The sequence below is a fragment of the Fusarium proliferatum genome (assembly GCF_900067095.1).
Source record: "Fusarium proliferatum ET1 genome assembly, contig: FPRO_scaffold005, whole genome shotgun sequence".
NCBI lineage: Eukaryota > Fungi > Ascomycota > Sordariomycetes > Hypocreales > Nectriaceae > Fusarium > Fusarium proliferatum.
The window spans coordinates 224,247-240,231 of NW_022194794.1; the positions used below are offsets into that span (position 1 = coordinate 224,247).

The window sequence follows — 15,985 nt, forward strand, 5'->3', positions numbered from 1 at the left end:
AACTAAATAAAGTAATATTAATATAAAAGCAGTAATATAAATTAAAATAACTATTAATATAATACTTACTATATAATATTATTATATAGACTTAAAAACTTTTAGTGCATTATAAGCTTTATTCTAGCCTTAGTAGCTGTTAACTGTAAGTATAAAGTAGAGGCTTTACCAGAGCTAGAGGAAGTGGACTGGCTGACCACTATAAGGATGATCAACACAGCACCTAGAGATGCCAGGAGAGAGATCTGGTGACTAGACTGTTAAGGGGCGCTGGGAGGAAGTTCAGGACAGGCAAGGGTGACGGTCGGCCATACCTTGTTCAATGTATAATTCGAGTTCGTGTGATTTCTATAAGCACACAACCTAGTGAGGAGCTAGGGCGAAAGTAGAGATATGTTTTATGGTTAAATCGTGGCTCTAAAGGTATATAAAAGGAACATATTTATTATATAACGAGCAACTTATATATGTCCCAGCGTGTTCTACAGTATTCTCAAACAAATAAATGTAATGAAATTGATAACCCCTGTACTCTCTAGAAGTATCTATCTGATAGATAAAAGAAGAAGAAGAAGCTGTAGAAAAAAGTCTATCTAGCCAAAGAAGACAACAGTGACAAAGCCAGGTCGGTCATTTATACTGCTTGTAGCAGTCACTCCGCTGGCGAGGTAGTTAGAACCACCACCACCTTGAACACCTGCTGCGGCTGGTGGATTTGTGCCGACTGTTTTCTGGGCAACAGCTCCACTGCCACCGCCGTAGTAACCAGATCCACCTCCTCCAGACCCTAGATTTGTGGTCCCGAGACCTGGTCTACCATTACCACCGTTCATGCCACTGCCGGGAGCACCGTTGGTAGATAAGGTGGGACTTCCACTAACAGTTCCTCCGGCGCCGGGGGCACTTGCGCCACCTCCTCGACCACCCTGAATAGTGACAGTGTGTTGGTTAGGAGTTGCCCTTAACGAGATGTAAGCAGTGTTACCATTGAAGCCTCCGCCCTTGCCACTGTCACCAGAGTAGGTAACAGTTTGAGGATTGGTATCGGCAAGGTCTGTATACCTGCCTCCCCCGCCACCACCACCAGCGACAACAAGTAGCCTGCCATTCAGTGTCAAGGACGATCCCGCACCACCACCACCAGCGCTGTCCGTGGCAGTACCGCCTGTACCATATCCAATTCCACCGGGACTGACCCCAGAAGTCCGGCCAATTCCCCCCCTTCCACCTGCCAAAAGCACCACGCTTTGTCCCGGTGTGACAGATACTGTTCCCGATAGTTGAGCACCAGCAGCACCGTTGTCGGCCTCTACACCATTAATAACAGGAGCTCCACCTTTACCGCCTGCAACAATGAAACGCATCGCCGTAGCGCAGGCTGGTACAATAAAAGTGTTTGCAGCCGAGTTTGTATTAGTCGCCGAGACTGAGCGGGTTTGAGTGACAGTACAGTCATATGTAATGACAGTGCGAGTACTACCAGTACCAATGGTTGTGAGCCCAGTACTTGTGGTAGCCAGAGTAATAGTCGTGAAAACAGTGGTAGGGCGTGTAGTGGTGGAGCTCGTAGTAGAGCGCGTCGTGCTGGTTGAAGTACTGGTGGTAGATGTAGCAGTCGACGACCTAGATGTAGACGAAGTGGTTGACGATGAAGTGGTTGACGATGAAGTGGTTGACGATGAAGTGGTTGACGATGAAGTGGTTGACGATGAAGTGGTTGACGATGAAGTGGTTGACGATGAAGTGGTTGACGATGAAGTGGTTGACGATGAAGTGGTTGACGATGAAGTGGTTGACGATGAAGTGGTTGACGATGAAGTGGTTGACGATGAAGTGGTTGACGATAAAGTGGTTGATGATGAAGTGGTTGACGATAAAGTGGTTGATGATGAAGTGGTTGACGACCTAGACGTAGACGAAGTGGTTGACGATAAAGTGCTTGACGCCTCAGATGAAGTGGTTGACGCCTCAGATAAACTGCTAGAAGGGGAAGTAGCTGAAGGCGTAACAAATGTAATGACAACAGTAGTGCCATTACTGACGACAGGAGGTATGGTTGTGAGTCCTGTAGTCGTGCCCGTAGATGTTAGAGTTGTGACCCCACCGGGTTGAGTGGTTGAGGACGAGGTGACAGAAACCGTACTGAATGGAATCGTGGTAAAGATGATAACAGTTGGTGGATCACCAGAGGTCGCAGGCGGGACAGTCGTAATGCCAGTTCGTGTTCCTGTGGATGTAATAGTGACTGTGGTCTGAGGAGCCGGTGGAACGAAGGTGATGACAGTGTCTGTTCCAGTGGTTCCAGTACCTGTGATGGTAGTTGCTGAAGGTGCCGTACCTGTGCCAGTGACCGTGATAGTTGTAGTTGGCCTAATAGGTTCAGGAGTAGTTGCTAGGACATATGTAATTACGGTATCAGTTCCAGTGGTTCCAGTAGCTGTGACGGTAGTCGCCGAAGGTGCTGTACCTGTGCCAGTGACCGTGATAGTTGTAGTTGGCCTAATAGGTTCAGGAGTAGTTGCTGGGACATACGTAATTACGGTATCAGTTCCAGTGGTTCCAGTAGCTGTGATGGTAGTTGCTGAAGGTACTGTGCCTGTACCAGTAGATGTAATAGTTATAGTTGGCCTGGTAGCAATTGGCTCAGTAGTTGCTGGAACATACGTAATTACGGTATCAGTTCCAGTGGTTCCAGTAGCTATAATAGTAGTTGCTGAAGGTACTGTGCCTGTGCCAGTAGATGTAATAGTTGTAGTTGGCCTGGTAGCAATTGGCTCAGTAGTTGCTGGAATATACGTAATTACGGTATCAGTTCCAGTGGTTCCAGTAGCTGTGATGGTAGTCGCTGAAGGTACTGTGCCTGTACCAGTAGATGTAATAGTTGTTGTTGGCCTAACAGGTTCAGGCGCAGAGGGAACGAAGGTAATAACAGTGTCAGTTCCAGTGGTTCCAGTAGCTATAATGGTAGTCGCTGAAGGTACTGTACCTGTGGTGGATGTGATAGTTACGACGGGCTTTGAAGGGGTAGGCACAATAACCACAACGGTTCTGGTCCCGGTTCCAGTATTAGTCAGAGTAGTTGTTGTAGGCAAAGTGACTGAACCGAAACTGGTAGTTGTTGTATACGCTGGAGGAACCGAAGTGATGATCACAGTGCCTTCACAGGTCGGGCAATTGGAGGCAGGGGGTACTGTTGTAGTACCAGGGACAGTGCCAGTGGTTGTGACTGTTGTGAAAGAGCCAGGGGGGGCCGTAACTATAACAGTGCCTATACAGGTAGGGCAGCTTGAAGCTGGGGTAACTGTAGTAGTACCAGGGACAGAACCGGTTGTAGTGACTGTTGTGAAAGAGCCAGGGGGGGCCGTAACTATAACAGTGCCTATACAGGTAGGGCAGCTTGAAGCTGGGGTAACTGTAGTAGTACCAGGGACAGAACCGGTTGTAGTGATTGTTGTGAAAGAAGGTGGAGGGACCGTAACTACAACAGTGCCTATACAAGTAGGGCAATCAGAGGCAGGAGGTACTGTAGTAGTACCAGGGACAGTGCCAGTGGTTGTGACTGTTGTGAAAGAAGCTGGAGGAACCGTAATAACTACAGTACCCTCACAAGTAGGGCAATTAGAGGCAGGGGGGATTGTGGTTGTACCAGGGACAGAACCGGTTGTGGTAATCGTTGTTAAAGAAGCGGGAGGAACAGTAACGACTACAGTACCCTCACATGTTGGACAACTTGAGGCAGGGGGGATTGTGGTTGTACCAGGCACAGAACCGGTTGTGGTGATCGTTGTCAATCGACCTGTGCTTGACAGGCTGGGGACTGAGGTGACCCGAATGGTGGTAGTGCATGACTTAGAGCAATCTGTCGCAGGAGGGATAGTCTCTGTGCCGGGGGCAGGGCCAGTAGTGGTCAATGTTACAATAGGACCAGTTGGTCTAGGTCCAGGAGTAACTGTAACGACAACAGTACCCTCACATGTTGGGCAACTTGAGGCAGGGGGGATTGTGGTTGTGCCAGGTATAGGGCCAGTAGTAGTCAATGTTACAATAGGACCAGTTGGTTTAGGTCCAGGAGTAACTGTAACGACGACAGTACCTCCACAGCCTTTGGTGCAACCAGCAGAAGCTGGGATAGTAGCTGTGCCAGGAACAGGACCAGTATGGGTCAGGGTTGTGCGAACCGGAGGCACAATCAGTGTGGCCGTGCAGTAGGTGCAGCCAGATGAAGCGCTCACAAAGGTAGAAGCAGGTACCTTGGCGGTCACAGTTACCGTGACTGGGCCAGGGCATATTGCTAGTGTTGTCTTGCCGCCATCAGAGGCAGGAGGGATATAAGAGATATAAGAAGTTGGTCCTGGCTTGGTGACAGTAACGCAGCCCTCACATACAGGAGGGACACCAGTAATGACAGTTGAAGGTCCACCCTCGGTAGCCGGGGGAATGGTAGTACAGAAAGGAAAGGGAACAGTAGTGGTGATTGTCATGCAATCCTCACATGGAGGAGCAACACCAGTAATAACAGTTGAGGGACCTCCCTTGGTAGCGGGAGGAATTGTAGTACAGAAAGGAGTGTCAACAGTGGTCGTGATAGTCACACAGTCCTTGCAGGGAAGCTCTTTTCCTGAAGGGACAGGGGACCCCGGGGCCGTGGGGGAATCGGGCGAGCCAGATCCTCCCAGGTCACTCGGGAACTTAGAGGACCCTGGGTACTCGGTGTAGTGCCTGAGATTGTCAGTCATTAGTTGAGATTGTAACATAAATGTATCGCATTCTTACCGAGTGATTGTGCTGGTGAGCGTTTTGCCATCACAAATGACTTCGACAGGCTGGAGCTCTACAACTTCGATGCCGTCGTCAGGGAGACAGGCCTTTAGCCCGGGAGCAGCGAAGACGCTGCTGGCCAGGCCGAGGGAAATAGCTGCTCCCCCCGCGAACGAGGACAAAGGGCGCATGACTTGAAGACAGTCGAGGTGAGAGAAGGCAAAGGGTTAGTAACTAATGAGATAAAACGAGTGAATGAACTGTGTTTGGGCATTCGACCTTTGAGCGAATACTTTCTTGTATAAATACAGAAATTTCAACTGTTCTCAATTACCAAAAGGAAAGAAAACATGAAGACATTCCATATTCAGCAATGTGCCCTGTTGTGAGATCACTGTGTTGCTCATAGCTGATGAGTAGTTCTTGCTAAAGCCCTTACCAGCGAGGGATAGCCCAGTGCGTCTCTATTCACTGCAGTACAAGGGCCAAATTTAGGTTTACTAGCGCTCTGGCAAACCCGATATGCTGACGTCTCGTCTTCCCCGGATCGTCATGCTTCCGCGATCTACATCTCTAAGGGGAAATCCCCCAGTATCAAAGGGAGGATCACTGTTTAGCTGAGATCAGTTTCCAAGATTTTTTGGCGATGTAGCTATCGTAAACTTCATGGTGAAATGCGACGTATCTCCTCTATTCGCTCTGGTATGTCTGTTAGTAGCAACTGTAGAAGTAAGATTTTACTGTGGACATCGCTCCACGCGATCATCTAATCAAAAGTCCCCCCACTATGACAATCTATTTCTAGCATCGACCTTTTGAATCCAGGTCTTTGACCAAGCACACGCAGACCTTGTTATCCCTTGGGTGGCCAAGGGGTCCGTACACTGCCTTAGTGATCCACCTCGGGCACCGAGTTAGCAGGTCGCCCTTCAGGCTATGCTATAATTGGATGGGGCCGAACTTGCGAGCCATGCTCTGACTGGGCACCATGACTGATACTCGAAAAATGTTCTCATTCACTGGTCGTAAAATAACATATGCATGGTCATTCAAGGGTTGATGTGAGCCTTGTTGTAGAAATCTGAACTCGATATAAATAAGACCTGTCGAACCTGCGCAGTTCCTCGCCAAGGGCATTCTTTGTAAACCGCATCTATCTTTTCAAAGACTCATTCGTTTAAGCCCCAAACCCTCTCTTTTTGACCATGAAGCACTGGTCACTATTCTGTCTCGCCTGTCTCCTCAATGGAGATATGGCTCTCGGCAGCAAGTTGCCTGCCAACTGCGCCACAACCACTGTACTTTCGGTTATAACGACAACCATGTGCTCTGCAGGTTCACCCGCTGTGCCAACGGCTCTCATGACTGGTGGTAACGGCAATGTTCCTGAACAATACAGCCAGCCAGCGTCGGCTTCCTCCGTCATCCCTGGCTCTGGCCCCCACGTCTCCGTGTCCCATGGATCCGCCGAGAGTCCCTCGGCTGGAACCAATGAAAACACAGCCAAAAAGTCAGATGCCCCTCAAGCTGGAGCGGGTTCCCATGCTGGCGAGGCCAGCGGCGCTACTCAGGCTGTCAAACCCACGACTGTTCCAGCTGTCGGCGCAGGAGCCAGTGCCAGCAACGGTAGCTCCGAGCCAAACCATATCGCTTCGGGTCAAGCTAGTTCGGTTACAGGACAGCACAGCACAGCTACAGGCACAACCTCAGAGACCTCGGAGACCCCCGAGGTACCTGTGGTTGCTTCTGGGGCCTCAAGTTCTGAAAGCAACGTCAGGGGTAACGCAATAATCATGGCTGGAATCTTGGCCTGTTTCGTGCCGATGATGATTCATCTCTAGTTCTGCGTCGACCCGTCAGATTTGGGTGGCTGTTATCAAGGAGCGTTGTCTGCTTAAAACGTTCTTTCGGAGTGGATGCGAAACAGCCTCGCAACTGACGCATGGGGTATAGATGATGCAATAACTATTAGACCTCGCTTCTCTATATCCCAGATAGTTCTGCCCGTTGAGAAAACCTTCAATTCTATGTATGCTTTTCACCTGAAAAGATTCTTGTCAATACATGATTCACTTTTAATAGATAAATGTGCTGGCAACGTAAGTCTCCAATGGTGCTGGCAACGCAAGTCTCCGATGATTGCCTCTTTGGGTACGAAAAAGAGACAGAAGACTTTGCAGATATGACATAACGTAATGTGATTTGAAAAAGTTCATGTTGTCGGGAAGTTGGAGGGCGCTCCGGGGCTCTTATATTAGCCACGCGCCTCGACAGCCAATCGTTGAATCTCAAATCACTGATGGTCTATGCCGTAGTCTCGGCTCTATTCGAGTCGATCTCTTGGGAACCTGTTGAGCAGATAAACCGTTCTCAAGTAGAATCTGCTCCAGTATTGAGTGGCAGCTGATTAATTTGCAGAAGTACTTATAGCTCGGGCAGAATCTGGTGAGAATCAAAGTACTCATTTGCAAACCTGCAGTATCTATAGTACTTAAATTTCCACTGAGATTAGCAGTGATAAGTAGTATCGCTAATTTTGTGAGTTTGATTTGCTGACTACCAACCCCAGTTTATCGCCTTTGTGGCCAACCCTCGATCTAATGCCCTAGTGCCAAGGATCATACGCGTCATCTGGCTAATGGGTTCCTCGGGATTGCCTGACAGGTGAGATGCTTGCTTGCATCTGAAGACTTACCCCTGTGAGGTTGATTTGTGGCGTGGGGCGGCCGCGGACAATGGAATAGTCGTGGGGTACCTACTTCGGCTAGTACACTTTGAGGTGCAGCAACAGGGGCCAGTGAGCATCGTGAACCCAAAACAGGAATCTCGCTTTACCTTTCGTGTAAGACAGACTCTCCACAGACTAAGCCTTTTTGGTCTCGCCCTGCAAGGTACGTAGTCACCGCCACCAAGACCGTAACGGTTAGATCTCAGTAATTGCCGTTTAATCTCAATCTGATCGTCTGAACCCTGTACCGGGCGGGATGCTGGAAAGTGAACATTAACCTATTTTGCTATATTCAACTGGTGTAGTCAGTCGAAGCTCGTGAGTCGAAAACGTCATAGACGATAGCATTCGGATGTAGTCTGATCTGAGACTTCTTTTAGCTTCTTTTATTGTCCGTACCACTAGCCCTCGAAGTCTCTGATCGTAAGATCATGAAACTCAACGCTGCCCATTATTCCAGCTTGACAGGGTTCAATACGATGTGCCTCTTCGGCAGACCCCGAGTGCCGCGAAATGTCATGTCTCTCGGGAAAAACACTGTCAATGAGAAATGTGAGAAATGACATACTGAACCATGGGAGTGTGGCATGGTAATCCCCGTTTATTGGTAGTGGCGCTAACCCGAGATCTGTTGCCCTAGTGCCAAGGATCATCAATAATGTCGAAAGGCTCCCTCGCACTACGGAGCAAGCTTTCCCCTGCCCTTTACCATAAGCAGCCTGCAACTCCACTGCGGATCCTATCTGGTGTTTTCAATCGGCGCTGACCGTGATGTAGCGTAATGGGTACATGTTAGACATGCAGTCTGGTCTGCCCCAAGCTCATGATCTGCGTGGTAGTCAGTATTTCTGTCAGGGCACCAACTTCACCGAGATCTATCGGTGGGGTGGTCCCTAATCCTGCAAATCATGACACGACGGGAGAAGCTACCGGGTACCGATAGCCGACTAACCCAAAGTGGCTGTGTTTAGAAAACTCTATTCCACAGCTCAGCTTCCCGGGCTTTGTCGTAGTTCAAATCTTTAAAAACATGACGGATTGCCCTACCTCTACCATACATCTCCATCATATCCTACTTGATGTCTCTCCTTATTATTATTCGAAACCATGGATGGACAAGGCAGCGCCTATTTCGACCCTAAAGCGTCAGATCTCATCTTCTGTGAACAGGATGTCAGCCGCATGTCACCTGAGCTAGACATGGCCTATTCTTATCCACTCTTGCATGCGTGAGTGTAACGGGCGAACTCTGACCTGCATGCACACAGAAAGACTAACGACCCTTTCAGAAGCTTTGCAGGCACTTCTATGTGCATGGTCTCGAATCGCGCCGCGTATTATGCCGAAGCGGAACTACTGCCCCCTTATTATAACACAATCACAACCTCGGATTTGAATCTATATTCGTCGACTCCATATAATCCTCCAATGCCGGTACATGCAAATACCAATTCTGACTTGATCTTAAGCCCTGAAAACGGTCCAAATGGCGGTCCTGGTGTCGCTTTTGGGGCTTACATGGATCTCCCTCCATGTCACGCTGGATCCTTTCAGTCCTGTATGACACATACGCCCCACATATTAGACACAGATTCCACTCCAAGAGCCTGGAATCCAGACAGTAACTCAGTTCAATATGACAACTGTCAATCATCGCCTAGCATTGGCCATGAAACAGCTGATATCACAATAACTAAGGATGCTGAACTGGCTGAACGTGACTCATCCTCTCAGCCCGATGCTAATCAGTCTTCAAAATCCGAGTCCAATACGAAAAGTGAGTCTTGCCCACTCTAGGCAGCAGTACTTCTACTGACCTCTACTAGCCAATGCAAATCCGAGTCATCCTTTCATGTTCAATAACATTGAAGATGGCTTTCGCTATCCATGCTATGGAGAAGGTTGCAATAAGACGTTTGCACGCAAGGAGCATGCCACACGGCACTACAGAACGTAAGTTGACCAAACAACATATATGCTCAGTGGCTTAAAGATGTACAGGAAACATGAGAAAAGTACTGAATATCTGACTTGTGAATTCTGCGGAAAGAATACTTTTAACCGATCGGATAATCTAAACGCCCATCGAAAGCTACATGCCAGATCAAGACCGAGGAATAGCAACGGCGTTCATTTTGTCCCTGATGCTGTTCCAGCAATGCAGATGAATCGCAAGAGGGGGAGACCAAGACTAAATGCATAATGAAAGGGGATTCGCCCACAGGGAGTAATGAAAGGAAGAACAATATTCAATATATTATTTACAACATACCTACAGAGTCCTGAAGGCCTTTTATCCCTTTAATATTTCTTAATTAAATTATAACTAAAAGCCTATTTTTAACATTTATATCTATATTAATTAGGCGCTTTTAGATGGTTTGGTATATAAATAATATAAATTACAGATAGCTAGAATGAACTCTCTATCTATCTGGAATTAGGAAATTTAACTAGCTATATAAGAAGTCTTATAGACACTTCTTAAATCTATAGAGATATCTTATAAACTTTATTAATTATATGTATTAACTGCCTAGAGTTTAGTTTTATATTTATTTATAAAGGTATATAATGGGCATTGGCTATTATACTTATAAATTTAAAAGAACACTTTTATAAAGATATATTTTATAGGATATTAATAATCTATATAATAGCTAAAGTCTTTAAGTAACAGAAAGCTATATAGTAATATCTTACATAAGTAGAAAATAAAATAAAAAATAAAATAAAGGCTAAATATTTATCTCTATCTACTTTAGCCTTATTTATCTTGTTGCACTTTACACTATAATATATCCAAGACTTTTAGACTATAAGTTTTTACTTATATCTTCTAAAAACTTATATAGCTAATTTATAATATAAAAGATTTACTGTAATACCTAATAATTCTAAAGAAGGGGCCTAGATAAATTATTAATGCTAATATGGATTATATAGCCTAAATTCTTTTTTTTAGCTAGCAGCCCTATAAGTAACAGGGTGGGTTTTTATTTCCAAGGGGATTAATATAGGCATAATAGTAACTACTTTAATAAGTACATAATTTATTTATAATTAAAGAAGTATTTATAAGATAATCTAAGATATAGAAATAAAAGTAAAGTTTAAATATATATAATATAGATTACAAACGCAACAATTAGCTTAGTTTTTCATTTTATAATTATTTACTTATTTATATATTTATTTTCTATTTGATATATTCTATATAACTTTATTTTATATATCTGCTATTAACATTTAGCCAGGCTATAACTCTTGGCCTTATTAGGTATATCTTTATTACTTCTTAAATTATAAAGTAAATATACTTTAATAATACTGATTAATTTATTGCATTTTAGCAATATTATAATAAGATTTACTAATGCTATAAATACTTAACTTTTATTAAGTAATTATTATATATATAATAATATAATTATTAAATATAGAAATAATTACTTATATTATAGTTAATTTTATTATAAAAATTCTAAACTTATTAATCTTTTTAAATTATTTATTTTAAATTATTATTATTTTTATTATAAGTATTTATTTAAACTTAAGTCTTTATTACAATTTAATATATCTTTTATCTTAATTCTATTTAATTCAACTATATCCTTTAGCTTAAATATTTTAATTAATTTATATTTTAAAAGTTCTTTAAGTACCTTAGGAATTATTTTCTCTAGCTTATTTAATCCCTTTATAAGTTTAAATACTTTACCCCTTTTAAGGTTTTTATTTAATTTAGTTATTATATTAAGTGCTTTTAATATTAATATTTTATTTCCTTTAAATACTACTTTATTAAATATAAAAAACCTATTAATTATAAATAACTATAAAGATAATCTTTTTACTTTTAGGACCTTCTTTACTTTAAAGGCTTACTTTACTTTAAAAGCTTCTTTTAAGTTAATAGTATTTAGTTTTAAGACTTTATTTACTATAAAGACTTCTTAATTCTAGCTTAAGCTATCTAAATTTAAGTTTCTTATTAAGCTTATAAGCGTTATCTAGTATAATTATACTACATTCTATATTATATATACTTATAATAGTACTATATTAAGTATAAACCCTTCTTTAAACTCTTTAATTACTAGACCTCTACCCTCTATTTATATAATTACATCTATATTTAATACTATAATACTACCAATACTATATAATTAAATTATTTATAGTGAACCAGTTATTATAAAGATATTTTAAAAATTAATAAAATATATACTTAATATTACTTACTATCTTACTATAATAAGGGGCAATATCTTTAATGCCTAGAAGTAACTTAAATAATAATACTTAAAATAAGACTTTTACTTAAGGCATTAATATTTAGGGCACTCTTATTATTATTATATTAGCTATTAAGATATCTTACTACTGCCTTTACTGTTAATTTTATTCCACAATTAGAATTAATATCTCCGGTCTTGAGTAATTTGAAATTCTTAATGTGGCGAGGTTTATCTCCTTAGGCATGTTGTGACTACTAGCACTTTTATATTCTCAGATATGCAGGTAAAGCCAATATTGTAATCCTGTTTGCATTATGTGTTGTTTACAGTTAAAACCTATAGCTAAGACCTCAAATCAGCACATAGGGCTCCCTTATTTTAGTAATTACAGTGAATTGGCTGGTTGTATACCTTCTTTATGATATAGAACAAGTGCCCATGGTCGGCCTTTCGGCTTGCTAACTTCCCTTAATCCCACGGTCTGCGCTAATTCCTTCTGGTTCGTACCTCCAAATATGCAAACCCTATAAAATGCCCCAAATTCTTGCACATAGCAGCTAAAGACTTGGCTTGTTTTAAAAGCCCCAACTATGAATCAATAAGAGTAACTTTTTTCAAAAGCAAAGTTCCCAGCCATCTATCACTGCAAACGAGGAGTCAGAACACTAGCTATTATATATTGCCGGCTGTAACATCTGGTTAATCTAATGGACATCGAATATATGCACAGACGTGAGATAAGAGTTTTAAGACTCCAGGGTTTCTGTAGAGGTGAATAGCTATAAATGGGATAACCGGCTTCTGATTCTTGTCTTGGCTGCTACTGTGGGTACGAAACCAATCGCAACGACTATATTTGGGGTTTTACTCAGGAGATACCAATCCCAACATTTTTCGACCAACCGAAACCTGTAATCAATACTTATTAATTTACCTATCAGCAGATCCAAACCATTGGGAAAAAACAACAGATTTTCTTTTCACCTCTCTCAGATAAAATGGACTCTCTTTTATCTCTTTGGGTTAATATTTGCACTTACTTCTTGATCTGCTTTGATCGATCTTTCACTTGTTGCAAATGGGGTATGAGCTGTGGGGGTGATCGAAACTCTTTAGCTGCAGAAATTAAACCCCTCGCCTTAGTCTCATTGGAGACCCTACCATGGAAGATAATCATATATGCGTCTAAGGTTGTCCAGTTACTATCTTGTGGCCCGGTACTAATTGTAAAAGATAGCAGTACCTATGACTCTGAAATAGGAATTGAGGAGCTATAAGTAATTCAGATTTTAGTTTTATAACAGTGTTTAATATATTTACAAAGCAGAACAAGTATAACTACCAACCATCCTAAACCAGTCCCAGATCTCTGGTTTTAATGGGGACTCGATAATATTAGCCAAGGTTTGGGCCATCTTCACACCATTATCAGCCATATACTCTAACGTCTGTAGAATCCAGGCGCGCATTGCAGGGTCTCGGGTGTGTCTGGCACACAAGTATAACGGCGATAACACAGCTGAGCACTCGAGTATCTGCAACGGTGAGAAAGGAAGTGTATTTTGGGGTCTGGCCTCAGGAAGTATAATTTGAGGAACAGAAGCGCAGATTGTCCGGACCAGCTGTTCGACGTCCTCAGCAACCTCAACACTGCCTGTGAGCCCGTGAACGAAGCTCGCCACACCAAGACGCATGATACGATATTTGTTCAAAGCTTGGGCCACCTTGTGGTTCGGATAGGCGTCGTAATAGGAGTCAAAGGCTCTAGCTTCACATGTGTCCCTCCGGTATGGCCGCCACAAGCGTGACATCTTGTTTTCCTCTTCAACTATATCAAGGGAGTACTCTCTTGCGCGCTTTAATGCGTCGCTCAGGCCCATTTTGCCGTTACGTACGTTGATATGGATATTGACAAGACGGATATAGTGACCGATCAAGTGCCATCGGTCACTCTGTATGTAGCTGCCTAACTCATTGTATAGTCCTATTAAGTGTTCTGGAAAGTCTGTTGCATCAGCGCCGCAGCTTAGTATCGTGACAAGGATACTCTGAGTAGCAAGCTGTAGTGTCGCCGGATTTCGAAGTTCGCCTTTGGGGAGAGACCTAAGAATAGAGAGCGAACCCTTGGCATGGATTTGCAGAAGGCCAGGGGCCTCTGATGGTCGGTAATGTTGGAAAGCCATCTTGTCGTAAAAGTCCAGGAGGAGCACAGATTGAAGGGCCATGGCGCTGAGTGACTGAGAGGGTGCGTTACTAGTCGGTTGAATCGAGGATTGCACGGCCATGGCAAGGCTTCGTATGGCTCTGAAGTAGTATTTGTTTGCCAAAGGTATCAAATCAAAACGATTTAACTGGAATGCCATAAAAGCCAGGCTGGCAGCGTCGACAGACAATTGCAGGGATCCATCGGGAACAGAATCTGCTAGGAGCGCTGGCAAGATATCGAATGCAGATGAGTAGGTGCCGATGAATAGGGAGAGGAATGAGTGCCGCGACGATACATCAGGGCTCCATTGAGGCGCGGATGGCAGCCGACTGGCTCTTCGCTGTACCAAAGCTTTTTGCATGACATTCCGAGTCTCATCACGGAAGACCAAGTCATTTGGGCTGCGATACCCATGGCAGGTCACCTTAGCCCTGCGACATTGAGAACAGCCCGTGGGAATCAGGTCACACTGTACAGATCACGTTAGTACCGTACCATCGAAAGCTGAGCATGATCAATGGCGTTTCAGTGAACTCAGGGTCCTTACACGAGTCTTCCTCTTCCTGCACGGAGCACAATCCCTGGACGGGAGACCGTGGAATACCATAACGTAAGACTCAAGGCAGTTTAACGCGATGCTGTTGACGTGAGAATCAATGAAACTGAGGGGTTTGTGGAGTGGAATATCTCCCTGAGCGGCCTACTGGCCAGCTCCGTTGACGCGGTGGCTTGCCGATCAAGAAAATCCTCGAGCTACGGAACGCTAGCCTATTGAGGGAAAGATTAGCAGAATTTGATTGTCTAAGGGTAGCTCCGTAAGAATTGAGTTTCACCCTAATTTCCACTAAAGTCCGTGCAAGTCCTTATGTATACAATTACATAAAATCAATTCAAGACAGGTTCTAGAATAAGGTCTATGCCATACTAACTCTTTAAGGTAAGGGTTCCGTAGTCAGGTAGACCCCATCCCATGGGTCAGTGCACGGCAAGTACTCTGTATTAAAGCCAATCATAACGCAATGTCGCCAGCTGGCATGCATAAGACGATGTCCCCGCGCGAGCTTGACTGACGATAAGATGCAATCCCGCACCCCTCGTTTCCTGCATCCCTCCAAACCCGAGAAGGCACGTCTGAGGTATCCTCAGAGGGGCCAGCCAATCAACAACCTGGTATCAAGGATTCTTGGTTTTACATAGAGATTACACCTAAATTTAGGTATCTCTAATACTGTAGCAACTTCCTTTAGGCAGGTATATAGAGAGTGAATTTATAGCTATTAACTAAAAAGGATAAAATAATTACTTATATTTAGGTAAAACCTTAATAAGATATATAAAATTAAGAGATTTAAATATAAAATTTCCTCTTTTTTTATAAAAAGAAAAATAATATATAAATAAGCCTTTTAAAAATGGTATTTATATAATATAATAGTTATAGTAAGTATTTTAGGGTAAGAGGTCTAGCCTTATTAATAAAGTTAGAAGGCTATTATAATAGTTAGTTTTTAACTGTAAATAAATTAAGCTATATTAGGTTTATTATTAGCAGATTATATAGGGTATAATACTAAGTAGTTATTAAGGTATTATATCTCTTAATAGTAGATTTAATATATTAGGCTTAATTAATATAAAGAAGTTTTATTAATAATTAATAAGTTAAATTTATAAAAGTATAAATAAATATAAATTATATATTACTAGTTTTTTTTTTTCTTTATTATTAGCCTTATAAGGCTATTAAGCTATTAACTTTATATATAAAGGCTTAAATAATAAGGCCCCTATAGTAGGCCTATATCTTAAAGGTTAAAATTATCTAAGGTTTATCTGCCTTAGTGGCATAATTACTGCCTTAATTAAGCAGTATTAATACTGCCTATAGGCCTATTATCTCTTAGCAGCTATATTAGCCTTCTTCCTTTACCCTAGCCAAAAGATAGGCCAAGTCTATTATAAAGTATATTCCCCGACCTAACCGTTAGTTACAGCTGCTAATATTAATTATAGCTATTAATATAATGCTATAAAATAGCCTGTAGCTAT

General features: G+C 42.7%; 4 protein-coding genes across 4 annotated transcripts; 2 read left to right on the forward strand and 2 right to left on the reverse strand.

The window, feature by feature from the left end:
- Positions 1-593: 593 nt before the first annotated feature.
- On the reverse strand, positions 594-4,949 carry FPRO_10289 (uncharacterized protein; the record flags this gene model as incomplete). The annotated part of the gene is made up of 2 exons (XM_031231236.1): positions 594-4,719; positions 4,774-4,949. The coding sequence occupies 2 exons, from the start codon at positions 4,947-4,949 to the stop codon at positions 594-596; spliced, it is 4,302 nt and encodes a 1,433-aa protein (XP_031081294.1).
- A 1,014-nt stretch (positions 4,950-5,963) lies between these two features.
- Positions 5,964-6,599, forward strand: FPRO_10290 (uncharacterized protein; the record flags this gene model as incomplete). The annotated part of the gene is made up of 1 exon (XM_031231237.1): positions 5,964-6,599. One exon carries the CDS (start codon positions 5,964-5,966, stop codon positions 6,597-6,599), a length of 636 nt encoding a protein of 211 aa, XP_031081295.1.
- A 1,994-nt stretch (positions 6,600-8,593) lies between these two features.
- FPRO_10291 (uncharacterized protein) lies at positions 8,594-9,689 on the forward strand (the record flags this gene model as incomplete). The annotated part of the gene is made up of 4 exons (XM_031231239.1): positions 8,594-8,715; positions 8,776-9,263; positions 9,313-9,439; positions 9,488-9,689. 4 exons carry the CDS (start codon positions 8,594-8,596, stop codon positions 9,687-9,689), a joined length of 939 nt encoding a protein of 312 aa, XP_031081296.1.
- A 3,357-nt stretch (positions 9,690-13,046) lies between these two features.
- FPRO_10292 (uncharacterized protein) lies at positions 13,047-14,297 on the reverse strand (the record flags this gene model as incomplete). Its single annotated transcript, XM_031231240.1, has 1 exon — positions 13,047-14,297. One exon carries the CDS (start codon positions 14,295-14,297, stop codon positions 13,047-13,049), a length of 1,251 nt encoding a protein of 416 aa, XP_031081297.1.
- Positions 14,298-15,985: the final 1,688 nt, after the last annotated feature.